Genomic DNA, 26,910 nt, shown 5'->3' on the forward strand with positions numbered 1-26,910 from the left:
CCCACTCGCCTCCCCCCTCCCCTCCCCAACCGACCGACCAACCGAACACCCCTCGACTCTCACCGCACCGCACGGGGGGGAGGGCTGCGACTCATAAATACTCGATCTACGGATACCTAGCTAGAACATTTTTTCCCCACTCTTGCATAACACGGAGAGATCACATACACACACACACACACACATACAGAACCACCATCTGTGTGTTGTTGATGACTTCACGGTCCACTATGACACACACACACACACTGGTCGACCACACACACACACACACACACACACACACACACACACACACACACACTCGCTCACATTCACTCACACATACACACTCACATCTCCATTCACCAGACTGATCGTCGATACTCCAGTTTCGAAGCAGCAGCAGCAGCAGCAGCACAGGGAGGTAACTGGAGGGCGCTGGCTGGCTGACGGGCCGAGGGGAAAACGGGGAAACGGGGAAAACGGGGAACGGGGAACGGGGACTGGGGACCGCCCTCCTGGAGTCACAGAGCTCGGGAATGTCGGTGTGCCTTCGTTGTGGTTTTTTCGTTTGTTTGTTTGTTTTTAAAAATAGTGTATCGTTTTCAAATCACAGGTCCGTTGATTAACCTGGCTGGTGGTGCGGTGGGTGGAGCGGTGGGCCCCTCCCCCCCTTTGTTTTGGGGAGCCCAACACAGCCGGCCGCCCTTTGCTCGAGTCAGGGAGGCCAGTTTTACCCCCACACCCCCCTCCCCAGCAGCAGCAGCAGCAGCAGCAGCACTGTGTGTGTCTGCTCTGAGGCCCCCACCCACCCGTCCGGCTGCCTGGCTGCACGTCTGTCTGCCTGCTGGCCCTTCCTTCCTGCTGCCTGGCGGCGGGTTAAGCGGTTATCTTGGACTTCTTGGAGGATGGAGCCATGCACAGAGTGGCCTGTGGGATATGTGGAGAGAGAGCCTGGAGCTAGGGGCGCCTGGGACCCTGTCATCTGTTGGCCGGGAAGTAGTTCGGGTCCAGGTAGTTGTAGCCTGTGCTCTGAGGCAGGCAGTAGTCCCTGTCCAGAAAGGTGTCCGGCTGGTACACCGGGTCCAAGTGGTGGTTCGGCTTGTGGGTCTCTGTCTTGAACAAGCTGGAAGATGAGAGAGGGGAGAGAAAAGAAAAGAAAAAAAAACATTAAAGCAGAAGTAAGCGATCCGGTCGTTTTGGCTAACTTTCTGTCAGCCAATGGAGTTAGTCCAGGGTTCCTACAGCTTAAGCCAAGTTAAATTTAAGACTTTTTAAGACTTTTTACCAACACTAAGTAACTTTTCAACCTTCATAAAATATTTTCATAACTTTTGTGATGATACATCGACTTACAACAAGTTGAATGACACCTCTGTCATGGCCTGAGGGGGTCTGTATCATTATGGTCTGTATCTCTTTCTCTGGCACTAAGCAGCTTTGAGGAGCATGGTAGGAACCCTGCTCTCACTTAAGTTTCACTTTCACTTTTGCGAGTCACAACAAGGAGGGAACAGGCAAAATGGCACTTTAGCAATGGATTATGTTTGTGTTTTCACTTTGAAATGATCCACTGGAAACAGAAACTTAGTTTTGATGTCTTCTGTTAATTTTAATGCAGGATATTTACAGGGCTTCACGCTAGTGTTCATGGGAAATGGAGTCTTCCTTCAGGCAAAACACTACCGCTTTGGTCCACAGGCGCCGCCAAACTCAACCAAAACTGAAAGTTCTTTAGTACTGCTTTAAGACCGACTTCATGATAAACACAAATGCAGAAAAAAGAAAAAAAACACCACATCAATTACATAGCGTTAGGGACAATTTTACCCACTTTCCTATGTGATCCAAGGTAAAGTGACTGCGACATGAACATTGGATTGTGTCTCTTTCCAGCTGTCCTTTCAAAATAAATGCATAAAAAGTCCGGAAAGAAAGAAAAAACACTGACTCGGGAGCTGGTGGCGTTGAGAGATTTAGCCTTGACAGCCGCCACAAACTTCTCTGTGTCAGAATGCTACCAATTATTTTCAGGTTTGAGACTAATTATAATCATAAAATACCACTTGTCATGTGTTAACATTTTTAAGACTTTTGAAAAATTGATTTAAGACATTTTAATGCCAATTAAGGCCTTATTTTTAGATTAATGAATTCAATGCCTTTTAAGACTTTTTAAGGATCCGTAAGAAAGTCAAAGTCAAAGTCAAAATCTTTATTTGCCATTTGTGCATACACACATAGGAATTTTTGTACGGTTGTTCCAGGTCAGGTGGAGAAACAAAAGAGAACACACAAAGATATACAAGACACAATAGAAAAACACTTTAAAAAGGCTCAAGCCTGGGATTAAAAAAAGGACAAGGACATACAATTTCTAAAGAGGCCAGAGATCTATGTCTATAAGTAAATAAATATAGGAATAAATAAGTGTAAAGTGCCAAGTGCTACTGAGGGGGGTGTGTGTTGTGTTGCCATGTGCCCGGGTTATTTTGTGTTTGCTAAAAGTCTGACTGTAGCCGGGTAGAAACTGTTGAAGAAGCGTGATCTGTGTGTGATCTGTGTGTTAGCAGTCCCCGCCCTCGTCCCTACGTCACCACATTCAGGCGCATCCCTTGGCTGCACACACAGAGAGGACCGCCCCTTTATGCCGTTCTCTCTCCTCATTGGATAAAGGTTGTAGGATACAAGGAAAGTTTTCTCCTGGGCTCAGAGCAGAGCAGAGTGACTGACAGACCCGTGTTTCAGACCAAACACTCTATATAAGTGATTGCTGTCGGAAGATAGAACTATTTAAGACTTATATTAACATAAATATTCCGCTTACTTCTGCTTTAATTACCGTATTTTCCGGACTATATGTCGCACCGGAGTATTAGTTGCATCTGTCAAAAAATATGTAGCGAAGAGGAAAATAAACATAATATAAGTCGCATGTCGCACAGTGAAAACAAGTAAGAAGAAGACTGTTGTTGTTACAGTGAGCTAACTGTGCCCGTGTATTGTCTTGAAATTTCCGGCCAAGTCGCAGACGTTTGATATATAAGTTGCTTCGAAATATTGGAAATACCGGAAAATATGTTATCTAAAAAAACGTCAATGTCTTGATGGTCAAATAAACTCATAGCGAAGACTAAATGAAGGGAAATGTGTCGGAAAAGTACTTGAACTATTTTGTTCTCTGTCCCTTTGGGCTGTCTGACTCAAAATCTAAAGTTTTAATATCATCTATCCAAGATATTATTGCATTTTTTTCTTTATTAAAACATTAGTACTTAACAAAAAGAGCTAGGAGGGAGTTTCTGGTAACATTTCATTTACTGGGGCCTGTATTTTACAATGTTCCTCAGATCTTCTTTAAAAAATGATCTGGTATGTTTCGGCAACGCCTCAAACAAATACTCAAGACTACAGACAAAATATATGTTTTATGATAATGATTGCATTTCTGGAAAATGTGTTCAAAAACAGTTTATGGATAGAATAACTCAACAGGATTGTTGACGCAAATCTCATAAAAATACAGTATCACTACAACAGTGGTGACACACCTGCAATTTTACACTGTATAATCTCTATGGGAGTTTGAAATTTGTTTTTTTTTTAATATATTTTGGGGCTTTTTTGCCCTTTAATTGATGGTATAGTCTAGAAAGAGAAAATTTGAAGGTGAACAAATGAATGTCGTCTCCCTGTGCTGCAGCCTCAGAGGAGCAGCAGACTCACCAGTCGGAGCAGTTGGAGCAGAAATCGACTGAGTTGTCTGGCGGACAGTCCTGACAGTGCCACCGCACTCCCTGGATGGGCTCCATGCCACAGACGTCACACTGCGCAAAACAAACACACACAAACAATATCGTAAGAACACAGACAATGTCAGACCAGTACACATCTATTTCATGCAGGTAAAAACTTTCTGTAAATCTTTAATAACAGGGAAAGTAAACACAAAATACTACACTGTTGAGTAATGTTGATATTTCTAATCTCAAAGATAAGTGACTTCTGGCCTGTGTTGCTTATTTCAAATTGGAAAATATAGAAATGTCTTAAATATTTAATGATTCAGTGACATTTCCCACCACCTTACAGAGTCAAAAAACAAGTCTTTCTACGATGCACAGTCTGTACATGCTTCATAATCAATCACTGTTGGAGCTGGAGGATATTATGCAACGACAAGGACGATCGTTGTCCTTGGTAACCTGCTCACAGTGGCCTTCACACACTTGTACGTATATGCAGAAGCCTTTGCTTTAGTGTCGTGTTTATGTTGTGCAGAAATGTGCTCAGTCTTCACCTTGTATCCCAGGTGCCGCACCCCGACCTTATCCTCCTGGATCTCCTGCAGCTTCTGTTTTTTCAGTCGCTTCAGCTCCAAAAGCTCTTTGTATTCTGGCAAATTCCTCAACTCCACAGGTACGCTCTCGTCGTCCTGGGGGTGCAGGAAGCAGGCAGGCAAACACACACACACACACACACACACAGACAAACATAAACATGCAAACACAGACAGAAGGAGATAGAGGGAGTGAGTGACAGGCATCCAGACATACACAAAACATCTCCACATGACTCCAGAGATACAATCCCATGGTGACATTCTCTACATCTTTTTTAAATGCCACAAACAGTTTTGCTGACAATATTGATCCATCTAATTTTAGTTGAAACTTCCTATGCATGAACATTAGTATATGTAGCTGTCGCCATAATACAGCTATGGGTTACTGTGGCAACACAGAGAAAGTTACAGTGATACTGTCAAATTAGATTTTTTAGTTGTTTTCTTTATTATGTTTATATAAATTCATAATGAAACCTTCTGCAGTTAAAGCAGAAGTAAGCGATCCGGTCGTTTTGGCTAATGCTGCGTTCCAGGCAGGCTTTTGAAATCGTAAATTACAGCTTCAAGTCACGACTTACGACTTTGTAGCGTTCCAGGCAACCCACTCATGTTTTTCCGACCTGTTTTACCTGTGAAAGTCACTATAACGGCCACTCGTAACTTCTGACCCATGAACTCGTACCAGATCGAACTGGTACAACTTCACAGGTCGGAAAAACACGAGTCTACGAGTTTCCTTGAACGCACCATAACAGTCCTCGTCCCTACGTCACCACATTCACGGCGTCCCTTGGCTGCACACACAGCCCTGCATGCCGTTCTCTCTCCTCATTGGATAAAAACTGTAGGATACGATAAATGTTTTCTCCTCGGCTCAAAGCAGAGCAGAGTGACTGACAGACCCGTGTTTCGGTCCAAACACTTAAGTGATTGCTGTCGGAAGATATAACTATTTAAGACTTATATTAACACAAATATATCACTTACTTCTGCTTTAAATTCATAGTTCTGCTATTAGGCATTATTAGAATATTAAGTTAAAATTGTTAAAAAGGTTATTTCCTGTGAGAGGTAGAGAAAGAGGGAGAGAAGAAAGGAGACGAAAAGAGACGGAAAAGAGACGAAAGGCGTACACGGTAATTATTCAGAATATTGAAAGTTGTGTACCCATGTATAAGAAACTATACTGTGAAAATAATGTATGTGAAATGTGTTTTGTTTTACTACAGTTTTCAGGGTGTTCGTAACTTCAGCAGAGAATAAATGGTTGTGGACATCAGTACGAAGCGTCAGTCATTTAACCAGGATAGATACAGTATAGGTGTTCTGTAGGGGTGTGCATCTCTCCAATACAAGACGATCCGATACATGGGGTAAGATACGATTCAGGAACAATACATTTTAAAATGGAACAATTCAATTCGGTAGGATCTTGATACGATTCAATTCGATTTTGCACAGCTGAATTCCAGGGGGTATGATGCAATGATAGTTCCTTGTTGAAAGTAGACAATCATTTTACAATATAATTTAACATGTCAGTTCTTTCTTTCAAAAAGATTTATCAAAGACTAGAGAACAAGTGTATTAGTGTAACACATAACAACAACAATATGTAAGAGCTCTCTAAAGCCCTTCTGGATGAAAAAATAAACAATATTAAGGTGGTTAGGTTTGTTGGCACAAATTAAAGTCAAAGAAACAACGAAGAACATTGCTGCACTCTTTTTCATCATCTTGTGTTTTTTTTTGCTGTTTTAAACGTGCCTTTTTTTTTATAGCAGTGCCGTTGTTACAGGTGAAGTACATCTATGTCCGTGTATTGTATTTGTCCTCTGATCTTCCGTAACTGGCACATACTGTCAGTCCTCCTGTGTAACTTTTTGCTGTGAAATATGAGTGAAGGCGCAAGTGGAAGTCTGCATGTGTGTTAAAAAATTTTAAAAAAGCTTGAGCGAGCGCTGCAAAAGGGAGAGAGAGGCGGTCACAGAGGGAGATGCAGCATGCATAAACCGATTTATAACTTTGTAATCGGGCCACCGGCCAGTTCAAGCTACACTGAGACCGATTCATTAGTCCGTGTACCGATGCACTCGCATCTTTTAAATCAAAACCGATCGGTTCGTTTTCTGTCTGAGCAGCACTTGTTGTAGTGTCTCCGTCATGAGCAGAGATCCTCTTTCAGCTCAAAGCATCGATGTCCTTCATAAAAGACACTGGATGTCTTCTGTGTCCAGACTGTATCCACAACTTTCCGGAGAACGACGCTGGGTGTCGCCATGACACTCCATTCCACCGTTACTGTATTGTTGATAGCATAGTCTGGTTGATAGACATTGGCCGTGATGACTTTATTTATAATCTTCACGTAATTTTAACAAGAACAATACGGACAAGGTTTTAGCTTTATGTCACATTTTCACGTCACTATATCACCGTTGCGACTACTCTGATGTTTATGAAGTCTTTAAAACAAATTGTTGAACAAACATTTTAGATTAGCTGGGCTAACCGTTAGCTGTTAGCCGTTAGCAGTCTTAAATAACTCAATAAACGGCCCATAAAAAAAATATTTTCTCCAGCGGATATCCTAGTTACAACATGACTGAGCTAACTGGAGTAGTTTCATGTCGTGTCCCACAACGGGAGGGTTTTAACAGCTGACGTCCTGATGTTAGTTAGCTGCTGCTGTTAGCTTAGCTGTCAGCAGCAGTAAAGCTAACAACTACGATAACCATGACTAATTACAAAAACGTGCACACAGAAGTGGTGGTGTTTGTTCAATCATTTGTTTTCTAGACTTAATTAACAAACATCAGATTTAGTCAAAACGGTTTTGGCAGCCCGGAGCCCCCACATTTGGTACCTACACCGGTGGCTAACGCTACCAGTTAGCTGCTCGCTAGAATGCGACTAAAACCGACTTCCGTTGTGGTGTGACGCAATGGATCATGGGAAAATAAAGTGGTAGAGAGGAGACAACAAGTTTGGAAAAAAGCGGCAAAGTGCAAAGTCTGGTTCTCAACAGAAACCCATCACTTGTCCTTCCAGGTCATGACAGGAAATTGCTTTGTGAAAAGTCCTGCTAAGCTGCCGACACATTTGCCCTGAGAAGACTTTTTCTGTTCAACCTGCAAACGCGGCCGAAAAGTAAAAGGACAACCTGGTGAAGTGAGAAATTATCGTGGCCCATGCTGGCAACATCTTTGTGACTTTACTTCATACCGGCGGTGTCAGAGGTTTTGTTAACGCGCTGGTGGAGCCGGCAGCCTGTGTTCTCAGCAGGACACAGCAACCTGGTTTTACTTAAAGGTTACTGCCATCAAAGGGGGGAAGGAAGAAAATGTCAGTGCTTGGATAACGCCGAGCGTCGGGAGTCGAGCGGTTCAAATGGAAAAAGAGGCGAGGCTGTGCCGGGCCCCCTGCTCTGATTTAGCAGTTTTTCAACAGCACACCCTGCCCCGACCGGAGAGGGGAGGAGGAGGGGGGAGGAGGGGTGGAGACGAATATGATCAAGGGCCAAATGCTCATTTCATCCAAAGGTGTTAAAATGGAGCGAGGAAGACGGCGGGATGCTCTGTCAAAAGATACAGATAGAAGAGACAAGACTGCATTTTGTCTCATCTGAAATGGTTCTAATTAAAAAAAAAAAAAAAAAAAGTCGAGTCAGGTATACGATAAGCTCCAAAAGGCAGATCAGACACAGCTTCACCAGTTTATCCTACAGACCTGCGGCTTATATTCAAGTGCGGCCTATATGTACAGTATTTTCTTTTCAAATTTAGCTGGTGCGGCTTATACAGGTGCATCTATAGTCCGGAAAGTAAGTAAATTGTCCATGATGTTGAGTGTCAGCTGAGTGTCAACTGTTGGATACATTCATGCTCTATCATGACGTAATCTCACGGCGCACTCCTCCTAATCGCAAAACACTAATGAATGGAAACGGTCATAAATTCGCATTTGCTTTTTGAGCATTTTCACAAAATCCGCTCTTAAATTCGATACATTTGGATGGAAACCCAGCTAGTGTAAAAACAAACGAGTACACTTCAAAATTAAGACAAAAGAGCTTTGTGGGCCTCCAAGTGACTGATGTTGTGTGAGCACTGACCGAGTCGTCGGCAGAGGGGTCCTGCACGCCGCTGTAATACGCCGCACGCTCGTCCTCGTCGTCCATGAAGACCGGAGGCTCGTAGGAGGTCAGGAAGGTGGACGGCCGGTAGAGGTGCTTGTTAAGGTGGTGCTGCCTCTTACTGGATGCCTGGTGGACCAGCAGGAACAACAACACATGATTGTTTTGGATTATAGGTAAAATCAGTACTGTGATATCACAAGTGTTATATGACCAAATAGTCGCCCGTGTCTGGGCTCTAAAAGCCGCTGGGGATCCAACTTCATTCAGCGTATGAAACGCCCGTTCAATTAAACACACTGGTATTTGCATCTGTGATATTGAAGCATTCAGGGCTTCAAAATGTAAGGGCTAAACGAGGAGTTTGACCTAAGACCTTTTCTGTAGTGTTGCTCTGTGTGTACCCAATATACTTTATAACTTGTGTGATGCATTTTTTGTGACTACCCTTCATTATGCCTGGTTGTTATAATGCACTTTGATGATGTACTCTGATTCTCCTATGCTGACATTATTGCTCGAGCCTGTGGTTGTTATTGTTTTGTGCTCTGATTACATAGCTCCATTGCTCCAGTTTTGATGTCTGTCTCTTTTCATCTGTTTTTTTCTACTGGTTTATTGCTGTGGATACCTGAATTATTTTCTTGTCACCACTTTCAGGATGGTTTAGGCACCTCCTTATTTTTACATTTGTTTTCTACTTGAAATTACATTGCATTATGACGGTGATGCCTGATGCTTTTGCCATGTGATTTTTCTAGTGGACATATGCTATGCTATGCTATTGCTTCTCTATCTTCTTGTTTTTTCCCAATCATCACATGACATGTCAGGTGACCTGTGCATCTATTTAAGCAGGTGTGTTAATTACTGTCTTCATGTCTGATGAAGGGCTGAGCCCGAAACGTTACCACTTGGTGTGTGACAATAAATTGTCACGGGAGCAAAACTAGTGTGCGGTCTTCTTCTTTTTTTACCTTTTTCAAAATGTAAGGAACTAGCCAGAGTGTGTGTGTCCGTGTGTGTTGATTGTGTGCCGATTGCTGTTTATTGGTATCCCAGGTGTGTGGGCTGACGTGGCAGCTGATAACAGTGAAGACAGTTGACAGTTGTGTTACAGTGTGTAACACAGTGTGTTAGTTTTGTTCCAGTGGTCCTACGGTGACCTCCTTGTTCTTTGCAAATAATGGTCTGGTGCTGCTGGTCATAGCAAAAACAAATAATTTAGTAGCCTGTTGCAAATACGCGCCTGGCTCTTATAAACGCCCGGGCTCCAAGGTGATTCAGCATATTAAACGCCCGGGCTACTAAACGGTCATATACGGTACATAAATAAATGCAACACATATCAAATAATGATGAGCAAAACAAAACTGTGTTGTGTAGGTAAATATTTTTCAAACATAAAATTGCTGAAATGCTCATAACAATTTGCCTGGCATCACTTCATTACAACGAGGCGAGTATTTGAGCCAGACAGGTGAGAGATTAAAGGAAGGACGACAGAGCGTCCGACCACAGGGCTCAAAGCCTCACTGAGCGTCTGATGAGTGTGGAAATAGGAGTGAATCATGCTACGACCTCCACATTCATCAGATCTCAAGCCAGTTGAACACCTATGGGAGTTTTTGGACCAACATGTTAGATAGACAGCGCTCTTCATCATCATCATCATCATCATCAAAACACCAAATGAGGTAATATCTTTTGGATGAAAGGTGTTCATCTAGTCAAGTCCTGAAGCTGTTGATGTGGACCAGTGCTTTCCTAAAGACACTTTAAGTACTATTAATATTCATTTTTATCTGCTCAAGGTTTGAACAACATTGTTAGCCATTTTTATCTCATCATGGCTTTTCTCAAATGTCTAGAATAAATCAATCTGTCCTCAAACATCATTTAACCTCCTCACTTCAACATTCATTAAGAAAACCATTTGTTTTAATGAAATTAGTAGTTGAGGGTTACCTTTTTAGTGTACATGCACAGGTTGGGTGTTCTTCCAGGCACGGGGATACCAGCTTTTGTCAGTTTGATGAAGTACTTTTGAACCCTACTGGCAACCTGGAAAGTTTTTAACAGGAGAATTTGCTGCGTTAATTATTTCCAACAGCGGAGCAGCTGCTTCAAGTAATTGAGGTCACGCACACACACATCATTCAGGCGCTTGCAGGGGGTCCAGTTATGATAGCAGTCAAGAGTACACTTGTAATTTTACAGTCTGTTGCCATAGTAAAAGACACAGATTTTTCAATGTCATGACGTGCTTGAAAAAAAAAAAGCACGATTCGACAGTTCACAGAAAACTGGAAGCAAACAATTAGTCAGTTTATCATCATTTATAGATAAGTGACTAAGTGTAGATCACATAAACATGCACTTCTCTCATGTTAATCCTGACTCTCTGTCACCTGTTTTGCTGTTCGATTGCCGAGCTCGTCTGCAATCTTCTGCCACCTTCTGGACTCCACTTCCTCAGGAGGGAACTTCACAAGAAGCTGCTCCAGTTTTTTCTAGAAAAAGGTGAAAATGTGTAAGAACAAAGCTCCTTTGGACGGGCCTGGAACAGTATAGATGCACCCTCTGCACGACCCAATCACCCGTTTTCTGGACTCTATGATAACGCATCTTCTGTGGACTCATGATTATGTGCCTTCATTGGGAGGCCCACTGACCGCCATATTCTTGTTTTGTTTACAGTTGTATGGAAGTACAGTACAGGCCAAAAGTTTGGACACACCTTCTCATTCAATGTGTTTCCTTTATTCTCACTGAAGGCACCAAAACTATGAATGAACACATGTGGAATTAACAAAAAAGTGTGAAATAACTGAAAACATGTCTTTTCTTCTTTGTCTTCTCTTTCTTCTTCCTCCTCCTCCTCTATCTCTGCCTCCACCAATTCTAGTTTCTTCAAAGTAGCCACCCTTTGCTCTGATTACTGCTTTGCACACTCTTGGCATTCTGTTGATGAGCTTCAAGAGGTGAACCTGACCTGAAAATGGTTTTCACTTCACAGGTGTCAGGTGTTGCCTTGTCAGGGTTCATTAGTGGAATTTCAGTGAGAATCTACAATGTAAATAGTCATGCAAATAAAGGAAATGCATTGAGTGTGTCCAAACTTTTGGCCTGTACTGTATGTGTATGAAAAATTTGATCTGACAGTGTATGTTTGTACACTTCTGTACCAATTTACACACTTCTCTGTTGTTATTTGTTCTTGTATGTCTTTTTAAAAATGGAAATCCAATAAAGATATTGTTAAAAAAAAAAGAACAAAGGTCCTTGTTGCAGACTTGATTACACTAAGCAATGGGATGCAAGTATTTACATAAACCGACAAACATCAGTCAAAAAAAGCCCAGTGGAATAGATTAATAGACATATAAATAACAATACATACAAATACCCGTAAGCATACCACAGACACTTGGTTATTGTTTTTTGTGTTTATCATATTGTGTTGTTTTGTGTATCTGTGATGCATTGATAAAACCCCCAAAAACACCAGCCCACTCCCCTGATAAATCATGTCAATCTGATATAAATGTAGCTCAGCGTCTCACACTGTGCTTCCTACCTGTTCTTCCACAGTCCACAGCTGGTTAAATGTGTCAGACTTGTTTGGATGACAAATCCTCCCCCTGATCATCTGCAAAAGAAAACAAGTGACAGGCATGTTGAAAAACTGACACAGTGCAAAAAAAAAAACAAAAAAAACCAAGGGGGCAAAATGCTATTTGGAGAGATCTATGCATATGAACTGCCTGGCACACTGAATGTGTCAGTTTGACAGAGAAAGCCCGGCTGTCAGATGCGACTTGAGACGTGTCGTCGGGAAGAGGCAGAAAAACAGCAACTCTTTTGAGTGACAAACAAAATCCTGTTAGGATTCAGACAGCGTCGTCCTGGGGAATGCAAATGTGCTCGACGCAACGACACAAACAGGGAGAGAGAGAAATAATCAAGGAGTTGTTTGCTCTGTTTGCTAAATGCTTAGTGTCGTCTAATCCCAACAATCAATTAAAAAGTGAAACCTTACTGCTTATACAACACCGTAGAGACACACACACACACACACACACACACATAATAGAGGCCAAGAATAAGACATCATAATCAGAGGTGTGAGAGAGGCGGTCCCCCTCATGTTTCCATAGATACCATCTTTTCTGCTCAAATGTGCTTACGGGTGAGAATAACGAAGGTGAGGCCAGTCCGAGTGAGACGGCAATAACCTGATGATTTGCAGGGCAGCGCATGGATGGATGTAGCTGCGGCTGCACTAATGATGCACCGCTGCGACGACCGAGCAGCAGCAGCGTGTGTGTGTGTGTGTGTGTGTGTGTGTGTGTGTGTGTGCATAGATTATTATTGCAGTAAGGAGGAAGAGCTGTACCTGCGCTTGTCTCCCGTTCTCTAGGGCGTCACTGGTGGGCAGAGAGGAGTACATGGTGGAGGACTCGCCCTCTTTCTTAGGCTCAACTGGACTTTTTGGTCGAAGAGGCAAACCTGAATGGAGGAGATTAAAAAAAAAAAGAATGATTATCTTTGAAAGCTGTATATATTATTATTATTATATTATTATTATATTCTATTTTTTTTGTTAATTTCCTTTCTTTGAGATGCTCTTTTGGGAAATACCAGTTTGCCTCGTATATATGTTTGTCTATTTTCATTATGGTTTGTTTTTTATTTAGTGAATATATTATACCTGTAAAAAAAATACAAGGTACAATATCGCAAAGAGAATGAAATGACTGATTATGTTTGTGAAGGTAAGAAGCTTTGCAATAAAGTATTAAAAAAAAATCTTTGAAAGCTGTGGGATGACAAAAAAAAGGTTCAATCTGGTTATCCCCCGGCTTTGTGCACAATACAAGATAAAGAGACAAAAAGAACTCATCCCTGCTTAATGAAATCCACGGTCGTTTCTAAATTTACACGTGCCTTTGTCGAAGATCAGCTTCAGCCGCCTGGTTTTGCGTTTCTTGTCGCAGAACTCTCGCTCAAAGTCGCCGAGGCCCGAGGTGTACTGTTCCCACGCGATGTCGGGGAGCTGGACGACCCGCTGAGGACACGGCAGGCCCAGATTCACCTGAGGACACAAGAACCATCAGTCACGATCCATTAACAGATCAACACATGACTTCTGTAACGATCACTGCAGCAATGTTAGATGTGTCGACACTGAAAAGCAGATATTTCTACTTTTAAACGTCATATCTAAATCTGATCATATTCAAATCTCTTCATATCGAGCAGAAACAAAAGGTTTCATCACTTTTTGCACAAATATTTGCTTCAACATCTGCAGCAGGTGTTCTGACAGTGTCTGCCGGTCAGATTTAATCGTCCACATTGGTTCATTTACAGATTTCTTTTGAGATACTCTCGATTTTTCCAGCCCCAGTTGATAAAAATCAGAGCGGCACAGCAGTAAAGGAACGGCACTCTGCAGCCTGAATTTTACAAGCTATCAAACTTTTCTTTTTTTTTTTTATTCCAGTAACGTTTCAACAAGCGAGGTATTCCTGAGGCAAAAAAGAAACCAAAATCAAGATCTTACACGTCTCAGCGCGGGGCTGATGCAGAGGAAGTGACAACTTATTAAAACACAAGCTTGCCAGTGTTTTGTGAATATTCTGCGCAACTCATTCACCTAAGGTGTTTCTTGTAAATTAAAACATCACACATTCTCTCTCCTTTTCCTTTTTTTTTTACCCGTTTCTGCAGCTGCTCCACAAAGCTGATGGGATCGGTGAGTGCTTCTCTCTGGTGACGCGCTAACGTCTCCAGGTCCAGGATGGCCTGTGTGCGCTGGGCCTCCAGGACGCCGATGGTCTGCAGCAGCCTCTGATAACTGACATGAAGGGAAGCGAGTTTAGACACGAGTGGAGTGAACGGACTGCTTACATTATTCAACCTGACACTTGCAATGCTGCAGTGCATCAAACTTTCACAACCCAGACTATACATAATTTAACCCGTGGTGCTCACAGCCTTAATAGTTGCACAAGACAGGAAGGACTTTTACCATCTATTTTCTTGTTGTGTAAAACGCGTTTACAGGTGTTTGAGTGTTACCGGTCTTGCTTTGCTTATAAAATGTACATCGTCAAGAACTGCAGGTGGTTATAAATAAAGGTTTACACAACAGCCTATAACACTGCTCCTCTAACAAACGCTCAATGAGGAGCGATGTCAAAGCTGTCATGGCTAAAATGTGACCTTATTTTATATTAAAGAACATCTGGACCTTACACACAGACCAAAAAGCCAGTATTCACAGCTGCAACTGACCACTGATAGACATAATAACAACACTAGACAAGCCCTTAAAGGTCATTTCACTTTACCTCAGCCAAAATCCAATACAGCTATATCATATTGGAACAGACTCCCTCTTTATCTTATTGGTATTGATAATAAATCAAGATTCAAAAGGAAACTCAAGAAAGGTAAAGAAATCATATTTTGAGCAACTTATTACCCACTTTATCCTATTTGTTGTACTAATTATAAACGGTTGTTGTGTATAATTTTGTAGTTTGACTGAATTATTCGACTATTTTGACCGTCTTATGATTTAAAACTGAAGAGGAGAATAGTCCTCACCAAGGTGACAACTAACGGGGATCCATGTACAAGTAACAAATAAATAAACTGGTCTGATCTGTAACTATACACATCAGTCAGATTTCACAGCAAATACCAAAATCTTTACAAAGACAAACACTGAGGGTTTTTTGCGGTGCTTGAGGAGTCGTCAGTGCTGTGGAGGTCTGACCTTTGTACTAACACCCTCTGGGGCAAGAGGAGAACTGCAAACTGAGCTGTCAGTGACTAAGTGTGGTACTGACTCAGAGGCCGTACAGTGCCGAGCAGAGCAGAGCGGGGAGGGGGATCGACGGTGGCGTGACAGCGTCCTACACGGCTATAACCTAATGCAGGTGCTCAGTGGAGCAGAGTGGATCAATCTCCCCCCTAACAGGACATGAATGAAAATCAATGCACAGGACACAATTTATTCAATAGCTGCCGGTGTTTAAAAAAGAATCCTCCATGTAAAAAAACATCGAGTCAAGTCAACTGTGTTTAACCTCATATTCCTTCAGCAGTCACACACACACACCATCCTTTTAGACGACGTGAGGCACAGTTGACCTTGTGAAGCATCAGTGTTTCTTTCGGGTTTTTTTTTAAACGGTGCTACAACTGAAGCTGTAAATCCGGCTCTGCAACAGTGGCACTAAAACACACACACACACACTGCTGCACACTTCCTGTACGACAGCGAGTGATTCTGATTAAAATGCAAGATCTCTGCAAGTGGAAGCAGCGAGCATCATGCTGACTTCTTCTGATGAACAGACGATCTGCGCATTAATCCGTTTTAGCGGAATGAGGGAGAACTTGGCTCCTCTCCTCAATCTTCGGCGCTCTGGACTCGCTCCAGGTGTCCGGGGACAAGCCTGGTGCTCCGTTGCCACCTACTGGGCCCGAGGACCACTCGCAAAACACCGGTGCCAAACCAAAGGCTGCGGCCAGGACAATCATTTTGCTTTGTTGGAAGTCCTGATAATTAAGATTAAGAGTTTTTTTTAAATATTTACACAATGTAGGTGAGGGGGGTAATTTGTCAAAAGATTTTCTATGCACAGATAATCAATCACGCCGGTGTCAATTCTCCATATTCAGCAAACTTAAAATGCCTAGTCACACTTCCCTAAAAATGACTCCTTACTGCATCGATCCGAGCCTTCAAAAATCTCCTTACTCTGCGTAACGAAACCTTGGCGCGTGGTAGAAACTTGATCGAATTACCCTGCAATACGAGCCCTGTGAAATATTATTCTAAGGCCCCCGCTATACAAATTTGATACATTCGCCAATAGTGGTGTCAAAGACGGAGGGACCTCGGCCGACGGTGTACTCTGAGCCCCCTAAAGCGCTCCGTCCCCCCGCCCCCCATCATCCTCCCTATGAAGATGCATCATGAATCAGCTGACCTGCCACAGTGCAGTTAGCAGAGCCCGACTGTGCGCAGCATGAGACCTGTCCGCTAACATCAACATAATCTTGCATGACATCTGACAACAAAACTAGGAACAAAGCCCTGCACCGAGAAATCTCTCTCCTCTAAAACTCTTATCCCCGAGTAGAGAGAGAGAGAAGAGAGCAGAGAGAGAGCAGAGAGGCAATCAGAGGAGTAATTTTAACATCCATTCTCCTCAGGCTTTGGAAATCTGACAATTGGCAACAGATTCACACAAATCGCAGCGGCAGATTGAAGGTGAAAATTAAATGCTGAAACATGAAGAAGCTAAACAATAAGACAGGAGCTATAGTTAGATTCTCAACCATATTCCCACGACGACCGAGGAAAAGACGCTAAAATTAACCGGGATAATAATTAAACATTCTGTCGATGTGTTGTTGGTGCAAAACAGCGTTTCCACAGTCTGTTAATCGACAAAAACCAACTCCTTCAACTTATTATAAAATACAAACTATTGAAACATAAAAAGCCTCTGGGTCGTGGGCAGAAAAAAGTCCTTAAAGCCCATCGACAGGCACAGGGCTGAGAGAGAAGCTGCAACAATTATGTCAATTCATTTGCTGATATGCGAAGAATTAATCAGCAGCTGATTAGTAGTTTCAGTCAATTCTCACACAAAAAATGTCAAATTATGTTTCTGGATGCAGCTTCTATAATGTGATTTGATGCTTTTTCTTTGGTTGTGACAGAAAATGTGTTGTACTTAAGGTCTGGACTGTCACTGGATAAAACAAGCAAGCATGAAGATATGACCTTCGGTTGCATTTTTCACTCTTTTCTTACATTTTAACTGACCAAACTATTTAGAAACTAAATGGCAGATTAGTTAGTTGCAGCTCTATTTGCAAGATAAACCTTCAGGGTCATGAGATAATAAAGCAGGGACAGCAAAGAAGATAAATGCTATTCGTAACTCAAATTTTGATTTATATTTCTGACTGAGAAAATGTTGCCTTGGCTTTTTAAACCCCTCCACTAGTACAGGACTTCATAAAGAAAAAATCCTCCAGAGTAAACACCACAATTTCTACCTTTTCTATTTTGTGTATGGACTTTTAACCTTGATGTGAAGCGGGACTCATTGTTTGTGTAAGATTTCTATACGTTTTATCTGTTTGTCATGGTGTAATAATGTCTGTATGTTTTTATGATGCCTGCCTTAGGACAACAGATGAAATTTAGCAACTGTGCTAACTATTTATATTGATGCTTTTCGCTGATATGTTGATTAATGTGCATTGTCCTAATCAAATAAATAAATAAATCCTCAGTTACAGTTATTCAAATGAAACTAAGAGGTTCAGAGGTCTGCTCACAACTCATTCACATATTCAGTCTGCAAGGAGTGAAAGCCAAAACATTTGAGAACCACTAACATTTTGGACACAATAAGATGAGATTCTCTTGTGTTATTGCCACTGACCCAGGATTAAAAGTTGTTCAGCACTTTAAAAAATATAAAATACTCTCAGCTTATCCACCTTTTTCCGAACGTCAAAAACGTAGCCTGTTTTGCCGGTTTTGCTCTTCCAGTGGAATTTTATGTTTACGTTTCCATGGTTTCGGTAGTCGCGGTAAATGCATGGATTTATTTATTTTTTTTTTCAATGAAAATCTGTAAAACGCATGGATCATCACAGCAGCTTTTAACAGTGGATATCACACAAATTGACATCCGTGATAAAAGCCAGCGTTAATAGATCCATTCGTTTACCGCAACTATGACAACGATTGAAAACCATGGAAACGTAAACGTACAATTCCACCAAACCGGTAAAACCGCAAGCTGGTTTTGACCATAGATGACGTTCGGAAACTTGTGGATAGAAATTCACATTTTACTGTGAAGTGAATCTCTGGTTCATTCAAACCCACAGAGCAGAAGTAACGCAATGATCACAGAACGTAGTGACCAACAACATGTGTGAGAGCTAAACCAACAAAGGATGAAGGGGGGGGGGGGGCGAATCCCAGAGAGGAGCTCCCACGTACTCTTTATTGTGTTTCAGAGCCAGGTGGTCAGACTCAAAGTAATACACGTCTGGCTCCTCCTCTTCCTCCTCCTCCTCCTCGGCGGCCTGGGTCTGTGCGAGCTCCTTGCTGCTGCTCTCGGCCTCAGACCCGCCGCCGCCGACCTCGCCGCCCGCTCTGTCCCCGGGGTCCACGGACATGGGCTCCTCGATGGAGGGGCTGATAGAGTCTGAGGGGTCGGGGGCAGCGGCGGCGGCTTCCTCCACCACCGTGGTGGGGCAGTCCTCCTCCAGCCCGACCACCACCTCCCCCTCCTCCCTCAGGGGGCCATTGTCTCTGGGCGGGGAGCTGGGCTTGGAGGAGGAGGAGGAGGAGGAGGTGGCCTTGCCCCCGGTGGCGGCCCTGCGGGGCGACGTCCGCAGGGTGTATCTGTGTTCGTAGAGCTCGGTGAAAGAGGGGGGCGTGCTGGATAGGGAGGGGTTGTTGTTGTTGTTGTTGCACCCTGGCTCTGTGGGGGAGGGGGTTGTTGCTAGTGGGGGTGTAGTTTCTCCTGAGTTGTTACTGTTGCTGTTGTTGTTGTTGTTGTTGATTGGACTACTGTTCATGTTGGGTGTGGTGGTGGAGGTGGAGGAGGAGGAGGAGGAGGAGGAGGAAGAGGAGGAGGAGGAAGAGGAGGAAGAGGAGGTGGAGGCAGCAGCTTCTTCTTGCACTGGTGTCGGCGGCCGGCCGTTGGCGTCGCCCTCGCTCTCCGTCACCTGCTCCTCGTGGGCCAGACACAAGGACTCGCCCACCACGTCCACGTCCACCTCCTCCTCCACCTCCTCCTCCGCCGTCGTCGCCGCCACCGCCTCCTCCTTGGCCACGATCAGCTCAGGGACCGGGTCCTCCTCTGGAGCGGCCGGCGGCGACTCCCCCGAGCCAGAGACCGAAACCTCAACCTCCACCTGCCCGGAGGGGACAGAGTTTCTACAAGGCACAGCAGGGTCGGGGGACGAGGGCCCCGCCGCCGCCTGGCCGCCGTTGAGCAGCGACGACGGGCAGTTGTTGTTGGCGGCAGAAGAGGAGGCGGAGGAGGCGGAAGAGGAGGTGGCGGCGGCGTCTGCACCGGACTCTTCAGTGAGTGTGCTCGAGTCCTCTGATTTATTCTCTCTGAGTCCGTTAGAAGCTTTGTGAGCGTTCGGGGACTGATGAGGCGCCCCGTCGGCCTCAACATGGCCGTCCTCCTCCTCCTCCTCCTCCTCCTCCTCTTCCGCCTTCTCACCTGTCGGCTCCACCTCCTCTTTACTCAGGACAGGCGAGGAAGGAGTTATACTAGCAGAGTTTTGACTAGGAAATTCTTCACAACTGTTGTCCTTGCCGCCGGGCTGCGGGGCAGAGACCGGCGCCGGCGGACTTGCGGGTTTGGGGGGGGGCTCAGGGTGCTCTTCATGTCCCTGAGGCTCTCCGGAGCGGGAGCACCGCTTGGCCCTTTTGATTTGAGGAGAGGCATCCCGCGCCCCTTTCCCTCTATCACAGTTCTCAGGCTTCTCTGGACTAATGTCTTTTTCTAAACAGGACACACCCCGCTTCCTGGAGCTGGTCCACTGCTCCGCCTCGGCCGGGGGAGCGTTTGAGTCAGTTTCCTTTCCCTGCGACGGGGCCTGCTGTTGGCCGTCGTGCTGGGCGTCGTGCTGGGCGTCCTGCTTGGCGTCCTGCTTGGCGTCATGTTTAGCGTCCTGCTTCGAATCCTGCTTATTAACGTCTTGCTTCGACTCCTGTTTCGGGTCGTGCTTCGACTCCTGCTTCTTCTTGGGCGAGCGGGCCCTCGGCAGCGGAGACACCGAGGTCTCCTCCGGCTGGGCGATGCTGCGGTTCCTGAGGGTTCGACCACAAAAGTTCTCATCCAATCCATTGAGCCCCACTGATGACCTTGTGACGCGCGAGGAACGGGACGCGGCCATACTACGGCGGATGCCTACAGTCTCCTCATCCTGGTGCTCGCTCCTCTGCAGCAGAATGTGGGCACCTACAAAAACACACACACACACACACACACACACACAAACAGACACCTCATTAAGGCGTTACAATAAACAACACGGCCAAACATTTACAGCTCAAGGGTTACGCTGTAGCACTAATACTGCAGTAGTTACAGGCTTCGCTGGCCGGGCCAAAGTGCTTCAAACAAAAGCACCCCCCCCCACCTCCCCAAAAGGCCTTTGTTAAATACGGCTTGGGTCATTTCTCAGCTCACACCAAAGGAGTATTGATTTCTGCTGTCATTGTAGCTAAGCAACACCTTCTGGCCACAGGCTAAACTAGACGTCTTATCCCAGGGCTGAGCAGAGGAAATATATTTTAAAAGGTGGCTGATCAAAACAGGAAACGGCGAGGTCGGATCTCTCATTTAGACCTAAATGACCACTCACACTTGTTCCTTTCAACGATTCACAAATGTCAGAGCTTTGAAGCTTACTCAAGAGGTAAAAGGCAACTTACAGTGCACTGAGCATTTTAAGTGGAGAAAAAAAAACCCTGTATGTTTCACAAAAGGTGAACCGGTGAACCATTAACTGTAGACAAGTCATCGCACATGATGTGTGTGTTTCAGTGAGGTTGTATTCATCCCCCCGCAGCCAGAGATCACTGCTTAGTCTGTCAGACAAAAAGAATAAATATGTTTTACTGGTTGACTGATTTCTGACGGGAGCTACACTGAAATTCTTACATCCAATTCAGCGGAGATAACACTGCAGGTGAGCGTTTATCATCACACACTGTAGTCTGTTTATCTCTGTACAACAGGTGTGCCTGAGGACCAACAGGCTGCGGTCCTTCCTTCTACGATTTATCAGAAAATAAAGGATTTAATGCTCAAACAACAACACTCCTACAGCAGGCTTTAAGTGTGGACGACCATACAAGCTTCTAAAGGAGACGATGATTAACTTCCTGACACAATTAAAGCTACAACAAAGCCTAAAAAAAAGTGCTGATGAAGTACATTACATTGGAAAAAGAAAAAATACTGAGTCACAGCGTGTACCAGAAAATTGCCACTATCCAAATGCAAGCAGCCACTAAGTAGTACATCTTATTCTATATTTACTAATCCATTTCACAGATCGTGCACTGTCTTTGTGCATCATGCATGACAGGTCATCTAGGTCAGACAATCTGTGATAATTTCACTACCTCATGGAGGCAGGTTAACTCACATTGAGGCAAATGTAGCCTAATTAACATTGCGAGGTTAGTCATCAACACGGACAAAAATACATATAAGAAGTCATCTTATTCTTGTTTCTCTCTGTGTTTGAGTCTGTATAAAGGTCATGGAGGGAAGCAGATGTAAAGCAACGTGTTAATGCAAGAAATGTTAGTGCTTTACAGTTTTAGTGGGATAATTTGCATTTATAAACCATGTTAATACCTTAAAATCTCAATATATATTTAGGTATATGACTAATGGAGTTACCTCTTTGTATGCAAATATACCAGTAATCAAAATAAAAGGGAATTTTTAGATTAAAGCAGAGGGATTAAAAATACTTTCCTGACCAGGATACACGCATTTATTCTCCGTTTCCTGGGAACATTCCCAATCAAGACACGCAGGAAACTTGCCATTGAAGTATCCTCTACATCACGGCTCCAACTAATAAATCTAACAACAGAGGACAATAAAAATGTGATGCGGTAAAGGTCACGCTAAAGTGACATTCAGGGGGAGATGATCTCACCGAGCGTCCCTTTTGCAGAGGATGAGATAGTCTCAGACATTCAGTGTAGAAAAGAGAAATGATTGCATCAATTAGCATCGGACATGGTGTTCATTTACATTAATTCGTAGTGCATCAATCTGTGGGACGACCTCTGTCCAAACTAATTTAAAAGCTCCTTGTTGCCTAGGACAATCAGTCCCGTCCCCTACACACTGCCAACACAGCAACATCAAAGCCAAAGGCTACCCTGGCTACAAATGCATTTTGATAATATTCCTTCAGGGAGATAACATAATAGTCACCTGGAATAAGCATTACCACATGCACGTATTATTCACACTCCAGTAAAGACTCCAGCTGAGAAAGCTAATGTGATTTGTCCATGCATAAAATAAGAAGAGAGAAAGAAAAACACAATGGGGGGGAGCAGGGGGCAAGTTATTCAGACTGAGCCCTGCACCCTTAGACTCAACACGACAAAACTAATTAAGCTGGCTCATGTGACCTGCTCTCAAAAACTTGAAAAGTAATCACTACTCCTAAATGATCAGGGTTACAGTTAGGCTAAATCACTAGATGATAAATTAACTCACACTCTCTTATGCTAATAATTGGCGTAGCTGGCGAGGCTTCAACTAGTAATTGACACACAAAGGTCTAATGTCACGTTCAGGCGCCTGTAGGAATTGGATTTGTGTTGGGGTAACAATACAGTCGAGTTGTTATTACTTGCCAAACATGAATACCATATCTATGACTACATCCACATTAAGCCACTTAAATTTGAAAACACGTCTTTTTCTCTCAGTTTCAGCTCTTCTCCCTGCGCTGTTTTCCTCTCACAACAACTCAGCTTTTCCAAAAACAGCATCAAAACACATGAAGTCCGGTCCAGCCCAACGAGGGTCAGGGGCCGCTTGCCAGAAAAGTTAAGAAAAGTCTTTAGTCGGCCCTTGTCTTGGCTGTGATCATTCATTTTAACTGCCAATATATCCAAAAGCTCAAAAAAGCTGTTGTCACCAACCTGCTTTTATCTCAACTTTTTTTCAGACGATGCTCCAATTATAAAATAAGGATTTTATCAGCGCAGCGCAGCAGATCCAGAATGATTGCTGGTTAACTTGCAGCGTTTACGGGCTGCAATTAAATCTCTATCTAACTCCCATTCTATTGTCTAACAACAAAAACAAAATAAACATGTGCATGAGAACTATACTGTGAATTCAGCTGCTATAAAGCACGGTATAGGTTACTACAGAGAGCTGGAGAACAGAGAGACTAATATAACACACACATAAGAGATGTGTAATCACTGCAGTGTTAAAAGGAAGGAGATAAAATACAGAGTGCATGTAGCTTGCTTTTTTTCCTAGTCCACACTGTTACAAAGTAGGCATGCAATAACTTTTTTTTTTATAGAGGGCTAATCATTAGTAAAAGCCTCCTTAGCTGTGCAGCATCTAGAGAGTCAGCATCAAAACATACAGCGCTGCGCCGAGGCTTTACATTCACATTCAGATGTATTGATTCTTAGCCATCGTGCAGCCTCACCATCAGAGAGGCATCACATTTATTTTACAGCAGTAACTAACTCCAAACAAAACACACAACCAGGGTTATAAGGAGCAATCAGCAACAAGAAGAACATGGAGCACTGAAACAAATCATCTGCCCCCCCACAGAGCCCTAATCTCAACATCACGGAGTCAGTCTGGGTTTACATGAAGATACCGAAGGGACTGCGACAACCTTCATGCACATAAAAACTGTGGTAACTATCTATTTGCCAAGTGCTTGGGTGGGAAAAACGACAAGTATACCGCGGAGAGCTGGTTGGCATTTAAAAAGCAAAGGGTGGTCGCAGGCAGCAAATGGTACATTTTCTTTCTTTTACTGCACTTTGTATGACCTCAACTATTATATAGAAACTACTCATTGATTCATTTCTGGAAGCACTCTCACATTAAATCTTTCGCACACTACTGTATTATCACTCCACAGGTATAAAGGCTGGGGGAAAATTTGAATACATGTACCTAAGCCAGAATAAAACTCTGTTACACAAGATTATGTGAGAAAAATCTGATGCGTTTCATTCTTCATGCCTCTGAAAAGTGCCTAAATGAAACAATCTTACAGATGAGTGGCTTTTTTTTGGTTGAACTGCATGTAACTGATGTCAACACTAAGGTCAAAGCGCCTGATCGGGGGCAACAACTAGACACTGCTGTGTTTTATGGGGTCATAAGCCAAGAAGGTTGGGAACTGCTGCTTTAAGACAACAGACCATTATTTGTTCGGTGCTTTCTCTTTCTAGCATCAGTGGGTAAATGACAGTGAACGGTCCTGAGTTACTGAGCCAAGAAGAAATGTGAGTTTTTATCTGAACATGGCATCTGGTGTCATATCAGCCCTTGTGTGTCAGATATAAACATTTAACTGTAACTACCAATAATGAATAAAGTACATGGAAGATCACACAATTGCTTATTTTTCAAGGAAACATCTCAGCACACCATGTCCCAATAAACCATCTAAGTACTTAGTTTCATTTGGCAGTGGAGGGGATTGAGCAAGTTCGTTACAGTCTTACCGCAAAACACTGCCATGTATGTAAAAGAAAAGAACAACTTCTACTCACTAGCTGTCAACTAACTGTTAAAACCTCATATGTGAAAAGTGTCAAAGCCAGAATATGATATTGGTCTCACACACAAGGATCAAGACGGAACACGTGTGATTTACCTCTGAATCAAACCACTTCCTGTGCTTCTCTACAGCGTGTTTGGTTGTGAAGTTATGTTTAACACGTGCTGATTTGTATTACTACAATCATGACAAACCAGTGCTTAGAAATTGCTCCTTTGCCCCCTCATACACCATCCTAACACTGGTTTCATTGAGATGTTAAGGCGGTGAACGCCACAGCTTTACATACAGGGCTCCAGACTAACTTTTTTATTTTTTTTACTAGAGCACAGTGTCCCATAACTTAAAATGTAGGAGCTCAAGCAGAAAATTTAGCGGCACACATCGACTTGCAAAGCAAATATACACATTTCCCTTTCATTCATTGATCCGCACACACATTGACCTGCCACCTGTGATTACAGATACCAGATCTTTTGAGTCGCCTCTTCCACATTTTACCAGTGTTAAAAAAAACAGCAAATTTACTGGTTGCACATGTGCAAGTAGATGAAAAAATTTACTTGCACTGTGTCAAATTTTAGAGGCAAAATGCCCCCATTTAGGAGCAGTCTGGAGCCCTGACATAAGTAAACAATCTCCTTACAGGCAGAAGTGTAAGAGGCTAGTGTTGTTTGCAAACGAGCTAAGCTAACTGAGTTTCACAGTGAGAAATCTCAATCTTGTTTCATGATAAAACAAATAAGCTTTGAGCTGTTTTTACCGTCGTGTTGGTCTGTTCGTCTCTGTTGCTGCTGACCTGTAGTTCAACACTTCCACAGGGCCTACTGGCAACAAAAAATCCACGCAGCCGTGTTGTTGTACATGCCGACGAGAATCGCTCAAACCTCCACATGTCGGTCAAGTCAAGTTAACATAACACTAGTTTTTGCGCTTGTCGTCAGGTGAACTCTATAAAGTTTACCGTTAAAAAAAAAACACTCCGGAACCACCACGTTTAGAAGAAGAAAAAAAACACAGGTGGTTTCGAGGAGCAAGGTAAACGTTAGCATGGACCAACACAACTTCCAACCCAAGCAAACGTTACTTGACTCACAGCTTTGCCGTTTGGCGAGCTAACCGCAGCAAACTAAACTTACCGTTAGCTCTCAGGGGCTAATTAATATAAAACATTAACGCTTTAAGACCCCCCCAAACACGGCAGACTGTTGCACCCGTCAAAAATAAAAATTCACATTATCTTTCACGCTGCCAACCAACTAACAAGTACACTACTATCTAATCTAATCCTAAACCAGCCCATTAAATTGTGAAATGTTTTTTTTTTTTACATTCTCGTGAACGACTAGACTAGTTAGCCAACTTGGCTAACGTTAGCTCGGCTAGTTTTATACCCAGTTAACCGCAGAAACCGTTAAGGCGATTTCAGATGTAGCTCCTCTCTCTCTTACTAACTAACGTTACTAACTAACATCGGGTGCATAGTAGCTAGCATCAACAACAGAAAAAAGGGAGGGAACCGCTACTGACATTATGTTTCGCCGAGGTTTACATTTCAACTGCTGCGTACAGACACAAGTAGCACGGTTAGCAGCACAAGTAGCATGGTTAGCGGCACAAATAGCATGGTTAGCAGCCAACGGCAGTTAGTAACCGTTTTAGCTTAGCAGCTACGTGCTAGCAGCCGCCGCCGCCGCCGCATCAGCAGCAGGTTAATATTAGCTAACCCGAGCTAGCTGAGCTGATTGTTCCGCGCATAACTTTGCCGATATATCTGTGTGTACTGCAAAAACAAAACAGTGCAGGTAGGTCGTAGACGTTTTCTTTTTCTTTTTTTTCTTGGGATACTAAATTCAGGGTTTGTTAAATGTTGCTGTGCTACAAGTACCGAATTGGTGGTCCACTTCTAAAATAGCTTTTTGTAGCTCAAGAATTACACATACCTCACTTCCGTAAATCTGCTGCACGTTCGGCCGCAGCCATGTTTTTTTCAGTCCAGTCAACTAGTCGGGGTGTGTGTGTGAGTGAGTGTGTGTGTGTGTGAGCCGATTCAGCC

General features: G+C 43.4%; 1 protein-coding gene across 4 annotated transcripts; it reads right to left on the minus strand.

Moving 5' to 3' along the window:
* Nucleotides 1-800: 800 nt before the first annotated feature.
* Nucleotides 801-26,872, minus strand: zzz3 (zinc finger, ZZ-type containing 3). Of its 4 annotated transcripts, XM_085804105.1 has the most exons (13): nt 26,798-26,872; nt 19,180-20,503; nt 18,520-19,116; nt 14,190-14,328; nt 13,416-13,563; nt 12,865-12,977; nt 12,046-12,117; nt 10,877-10,978; nt 10,434-10,529; nt 8,445-8,594; nt 4,283-4,417; nt 3,709-3,809; nt 801-1,108 (listed from the first exon to the last, which is right to left on the minus strand). In XM_085804105.1, the coding sequence occupies exons 2-13, from the start codon at nt 20,436-20,438 to the stop codon at nt 964-966; spliced, it is 3,057 nt and encodes a 1,018-aa protein (XP_085660231.1). In that variant the 5' UTR covers nt 20,439-20,503; nt 26,798-26,872; the 3' UTR covers nt 801-963. The 4 variants fall into 4 exon arrangements, with proteins under 4 accessions (XP_085660231.1, XP_085660228.1, XP_085660230.1 ...); XM_085804102.1 differs by having other exon boundaries at nt 18,520-20,503; XM_085804104.1 differs by lacking the exon at nt 26,798-26,872 and adding an exon at nt 26,385-26,554 and having other exon boundaries at nt 18,520-20,503.
* Nucleotides 26,873-26,910: the final 38 nt, after the last annotated feature.

Source organism: Trachurus japonicus, chromosome 17 (assembly GCF_045865225.1).
Source record: "Trachurus japonicus isolate A0001 chromosome 17, Traja_1.0".
Lineage (NCBI taxonomy): Eukaryota > Metazoa > Chordata > Actinopteri > Carangiformes > Carangidae > Trachurus > Trachurus japonicus.

What these genes read in the sequence shown, in the direction of transcription:
- zzz3 (XM_085804102.1), bottom strand. Translation starts at nt 20,438, where the DNA reads ATGGCCGCGTCCCGTTCCTCGCGCGTCACAAGGTCATCAGTGGGGCTC. An exon ending in GCTCTGAAACACAATAAAGA is followed by an intron (nt 14,329 to 18,519) that starts GTACGTGGGAGC and finishes CCTTCATGTCAG; the next exon opens with TTATCAGAGGCTGCTGCAGA. An exon ending in AGAACGGGAGACAAGCGCAG is followed by an intron (nt 12,118 to 12,864) that starts GTACAGCTCTTC and finishes TTTCTTTTGCAG; the next exon opens with ATGATCAGGGGGAGGATTTG.